This window comes from Pundamilia nyererei, unplaced genomic scaffold (assembly GCF_000239375.1).
Source record: "Pundamilia nyererei isolate P.nyererei 1_Seehausen unplaced genomic scaffold, PunNye1.0 scaffold00089, whole genome shotgun sequence".
Lineage (NCBI taxonomy): Eukaryota > Metazoa > Chordata > Actinopteri > Cichliformes > Cichlidae > Pundamilia > Pundamilia nyererei.
The window spans coordinates 2,494,718-2,500,296 of NW_005187490.1; the positions used below are offsets into that span (position 1 = coordinate 2,494,718).

Consider the following 5,579-nt stretch of genomic DNA (forward strand, 5'->3'; position numbering starts at 1 on the left):
AAGAGATATGGAACAAGAAAGGAAGGAGGCCCACAGACTGCTTATGTATTGACTGAGAGTTCTGTGCTATGCGTCTGCATAAATGCAGAGAAAACTCAAAATGTTTTGGGACATGAAGGGTTTGGGCCACGCTGGGTACAATACACCGCTAAAGGACAAACGTTATCCCATCCACATACTACAGTGAGATAGGCAATGTACAACAGACAAAACCTATACTTGTGAAGTCGTAGATGGAGCTTTGACAAAGACAAACGGACAAACAGACAAACAGCAGCACATATAGTGGTGCAGTTACGTCCTTCCCCGCCCGTCCCCAAATCCCCTCCCCTCTTCTCCGATCTCACAGGGGTCAAACAACGTCACGCCTACTCTTTGGGTATTGTCATATGTTCTCGCGACATTACCTTCCCTCTTAAAAAGGAACGCGATCACTGACACCTCGCGAGGTTCTTGTTAGTCGTTGTCCGCCCTCTGGCGATGCCGTCTGAAGTGTGTAAAATAGCAGCAAGGAAATCTCTGGGAGTCTAGGAGGAGCTACGGCAAGGTCGATATCAGCATCGTTTTCAGGGCAGCAGAAGGACCATAAGTGGCTGGGATCTAGTGCTGTGTCCCCGAGCGAGGGACGATAAATTGTGAGTTTTGGGATTTATCACCGTGGAAGAAGAAGTAGGAGAGCGACGGAAAGTTTACAATCTGTAGTCTTGTTCCGACCGTGCTAACAAGCTACCCTCACTACTCCTCCTTTCCTCGCCGCTATCCTGCGCCTTTTCTAACCAGTCAGAGCAGCGAGTTCATTTTTCCTGTAAATAGGAAGACGCTTTGTAACGGGTGGCAACCGGGTTTTTGCTCGCATCCATTATATTGTGTGGCCGAGTAAAGCGTTTGATCCACACGCTTTCCACGTTCATCTCTGTTTGCTGTACCATGTCAGCACCATCCTCTGCGTCTTCCGCTCCAGCGGAGAACTCTGCGACGGACCATGATTTTCTAGCCCCGGATGCGGGGCAGAAGCCACCCGGTCCGACGCCCAGTCAAAGCCGTTTCCAAGTGGACCTCGTGGCTGAGGCTGCGGGCGCCGCCGATGATAAGACTCCGAGCTCCGACGCCTCTGCCGCTGCCCCAGATGCTCCGAGTAGCAATCCAGCTGTCAGCGGAGAGGAAGCTAAAGGCCGGTTTCGGGTGGTGAACTTTGCGGATCCGACTGGGGTAGGCAGCGTGGACTCTCCGGAGGCAGCGCCGACTGAGGGAATGCAGAACGGAGACACGGTGATGAGCGAGACTAGCTTACATTCGTCGACTGGGGGGCAACATCACTATCACTATGACACGCACACCAATACCTATTACTTGAGAACTTTTGGTCACAATACCATCGATGCCGTGCCCAACATCGATTTCTACCGGCAGACAGCAGCACCGCTGGGGGAGAAACTCACCAGACCCACCCTGTCGGAGCTGCACGATGAGCTGGACAAGGTAAGACCACTCGCATCACCCGAAACTACTGGTTGAATTATATAGAAATCAGACTACAACGTATCTTATTATAATGGGAATTAACCCCAACTGTCAGAGTGTTCACCTTATGTATTTACAATCTCCGTTTATTGTCTTTAAACCATCACATGCCGCTCTACGTGTGTTATTGGTAGATGGGAACCTCTGCTTTTCCCGTGTACTCCATCTAGGTCACAGCAGTCCTGTCAGATAAAGTTGTTTTTGTTGTTGTGGTGTTTGTTTTTGTTTTTCTTCTTCGGACAGATGCTCTGTAAGATGTTCAGGTCAAACTGACTGAACCCAGATTACCGCTGTGTTTGCTGGTTTGTGTCACTGTTTACGTTATTAAGAAACAAACATATCTAAAGAACATGGCAGATGTTTCCCTTGTAAATGACAGTCACACTGAAAGCACTTTCGTGTTGCTAGTATTAATTCATTTTTAAGTAAAAACTTTATTTCAGAACTGTGGTTTCCTCTAACTGGCCTGGAGTAGCCTGTTATTGTCAAGGTTATATTCTGATAAACTTCAAAGTGACTGTTGGCAGCAGTACCCTGACGAACTGATTTTCACTAACCACAATGAACTCCAACACGGACCCAAGCTTGTATGACAAAGCCCAGGTTCTCAGTGTTTTAAATAAATTTTTCCAAAAAAATATCCACTTCAGTTTCATCCATATTGCTCATCTTGTATTGCGTCCATAGCTTAACAGAACATTTGTATGCTGTGTTTTGCTCTGGTGAGAAGTCACCTTGCTTACTGGGTCAGGTTAGATTGTTGGATGTTGCGATAAAGGAAAACGGAATTCTTACACTTTTATTGCGTGTAGAAGTCCTTTATTTACTACAAAGTGTTTCGAGACAACTTTTGTTATAAACCGGCGTGGTCTAAAGAAAATTGCATTAACTTTATGCTGTATTTCAGCGCAAACCAGTGTCATCACATTTGCAAGTCAAGTATTGTTACTTGGTGCCGAATTACTGGCACCAAATCAAGTCTGTTGACACGAGACTTGATTTTCCGGTATATCATTCAAAACTAAAGCAGGACGCCTTTGTCAATGCCTGCCCACTCCAGTCGATTGTATACCTTATGAAACTTAATGAAAAGTAAAGTCTGTTCTGATCGCTTTTTTTTTTTATTTTTAATTTTTATATATATATCTAAACATCAAGTAGTTAGTGTTGAAAAGCTGGATTTGTTTTTTCAACTAGAACAGGGCTTCTATTGTCTTCCCCAGTCAGGCTATATTGAGACTTTATGGCAAATATTTAGTAGGCAAGTATGTTTCAACACCACAGAATTACAGCTGCGAGCAGATATGCATGATCAGCTGATGGACAATGGAATTTAATTAGCTGCTGTGGTTGGCTGATATTCATACAAGCTGCACTCTTTGGCTCAGTAGATTGGAAATAGCCTTTGAACATTAAATATCATGGGGTTTCTTTTAGTTTGAAGGTCATGGTCACCTTGGTGCTACTACTTTATCATGTCTGTCACTGAGTGTTTTGCAGTGTTTGTGTGGCACGCCCAGATCGAAATGTGGAATGGAAATTCCACCAATTGATTGTTGCTTCTGGTTGTTTTTCATGGCAATCAATGAGTCCTCTTATAAAGTTGGTAAAGTGTCTATGTGAAAGCTGAACACATTGTCTTTATGTAATTGACTGTGGCAGTAAACTCCACTGAGAGTCTTGAGCCTCTAGTGACATGGGCCGTCAGGAACAGGCAGGTAAGTAAGTGTTGCCGTCCTGTAATGTTGAGCTCCAAAAACAGCACCTTCAATAGCGCTGCGCTATGGGTCCATATTGAAGAGCCGGAAGGGAAACTGTGACAGGGAAGATTTTATTCAGTCCAGAGCAGCAGAGCATAAACACACTGTGCTTAAATATTGATGTCGCACTCAGTGCTGCTGAAGTTTGACATTAGACTGGAATATTGTACATAAAATACTGCTCTCTATACTTTTAGAGTAGCTGGGACAGTAGTTAAGGATGAGTTCAGTCTTAACTCGAGTCTTAATGGCATTTTTGCCGCATTACTTGCAAAATGTGCAGTTTCTTTCATGTCTTCTTATTGCTCCTGGATTTTAATGTGCTGAATCCAAAAACAACAGTTTAAAAAAAACTATGGATAAGCTATTTAGTTTAATTTTACACCTATGCATTTTTTTTTTTTTAGATGATTTTCAATCATACATTGTGAGCATAGAGATATATCTCTATCTGTATATGGTAGGTGAATTATTGTGATGTGACGCTTTCTTAATTTTTTAACAAGATTTAAAAAAAAAAGAGATAAAGAACACTTGATGCAAACCATTATATTGGAAAGCACAGCTGGATTGTTCCACATCAAATCTCAAAAGATTTTCCCGAATTTATTCAGAGGTAGGCCAAGTCAGGATGTGGGATGCTGTGACACTGAGACATGCAAAGTTAATCAGTTAGATCTGACGTCTTGTGATGATGCCAGATATGAAGAAGTGATTGAACATGTGATCCACATGTTTATTCATGTCATCACTTGACCACACATCTTTTTTCTTTTTTTTCTTTAATAAATAGATGTTTACACAACTAAACAAAAGTAATTCAACAATGTCATGCAGAAATGGAGGATGTGCAAAGGTGTCAAATTCTGAGTCACAGTACCTTCCACAACATATCTGAAAAGAATTAATTTTTTTTAAAGCTTATTATAATAATCTTTAAAAAAAATAAATCTGTAGCCTTATTTTGCATCATCAGATTTGTTGCTACGGAGAAGGTCAAAGTAAGACCAAGTAAGAGTAGAGGTCAAAAGTTCAAATATATCCTGCAATTTAGGCATATTATGTACATGTTATAATGATGTTGTATTATAATTAAATTATATTATGATAGTATACTGTGTGTGTAAGTATGTGTGAGGTCTTAAAGACCTCTTAGTACAATCCCATATGGAAAAGAAATAGTAAAAACTTATATGTGATTACTCATGAAAGTGGCCACTTTCTCATTACTTCCATACATTGTTTTAGTAAGTATCCAAAACATACAAGTTTCATTATATAATTTTTCAAGGGATCTTATATCTGTTTTTACTCTTATATGCTTTTCATACAAGTTTCACACAAGACAGATACAAACTTTATAAGATTTATATATCTTTTCCATATGGGATATCACACCGATAGAAAACTGCTGTCAGACTGCTTGCTTACAGGATATTTAGAAGTAGAATTGCAGGCAGAAACTTTAACTTTCAGTTCAATTTAATTAAATAATCAGCTGCATTATTTAGTATTTTGTGATTGGTATTGTTATAGTTGTCAAAGGCTTGTTTGCCCGGTGGCCTTGTTAATTGGGTAAGTGTGACGGCATTGTAGTGCATCGGTTAAGACTGTTTATTCAGAACAAAAAAGGTTCCAAGTTACCGTTTGCTACTAGGCTGGGTGCTTTCTGCGAGGAGTTTGCATATTCTTAAGGTGGATAAAATGCTTAAGGGGTTACAGTTAAGTGCTGCTGTTTTGTCAGTCTATATGGATATGAAATGTGGGATTGTAAGTTGTTGACTAGTAGAGAGGTACATATTGTAAAAGTGCCTGCTGCTTTCAGGGGACGTTGCAGGGTCGATTTGCACAATGGAACCCTTGTTTAAGTCTTACAAGCTTTTTTTTTTTTTTTTCCCCCCCTTTTGAAGCAAATCCCTCCTGTGTTTCTAGTACCTCACAGCCCTGCAGATTGTACAGGCTGTATACAGAAACAGGAAGCGAAGGACCCCCTGGGCTTTTAGTGTGTCATTTGACAAGCAGTGGAGTCCTTTTGTCTCAGAATCAGCCATAGATGATGGTCTTACAGCTGTAGTAACAATCTCGCTCACTGGCTCGCACACGTGCACACCCTCTCTGTGTCTCTTTCTCACAGAGCCTTTTGGCAACTGCGTGAGAGAGAAAGAGCTTTTTGTCTGCAGAGGACCTGGCTTCTTCCTTATTCCCGTGTGCGTCACATAGACCCTGATGTCAGAAATAGCACAATGACCCCACCCCCTTGTGAGACGCAAGTACAGTAATTAAGCTGAGAGTAAAACA

General features: G+C 41.4%; 1 protein-coding gene across 1 annotated transcript in view; it reads left to right on the forward strand.

Moving 5' to 3' along the window:
* Positions 1 to 434: 434 nt before the first annotated feature.
* slc12a2 (solute carrier family 12 member 2) overlaps positions 435 to 5,579 on the forward strand; it is a 59,944-nt gene continuing 54,799 nt past the window's right edge. The window contains 1 exon segment of the mRNA XM_013912420.1: positions 435 to 1,479. Coding sequence (XP_013767874.1) covers positions 928 to 1,479 — 552 coding nt within the window. The 5' untranslated portion in view covers positions 435 to 927.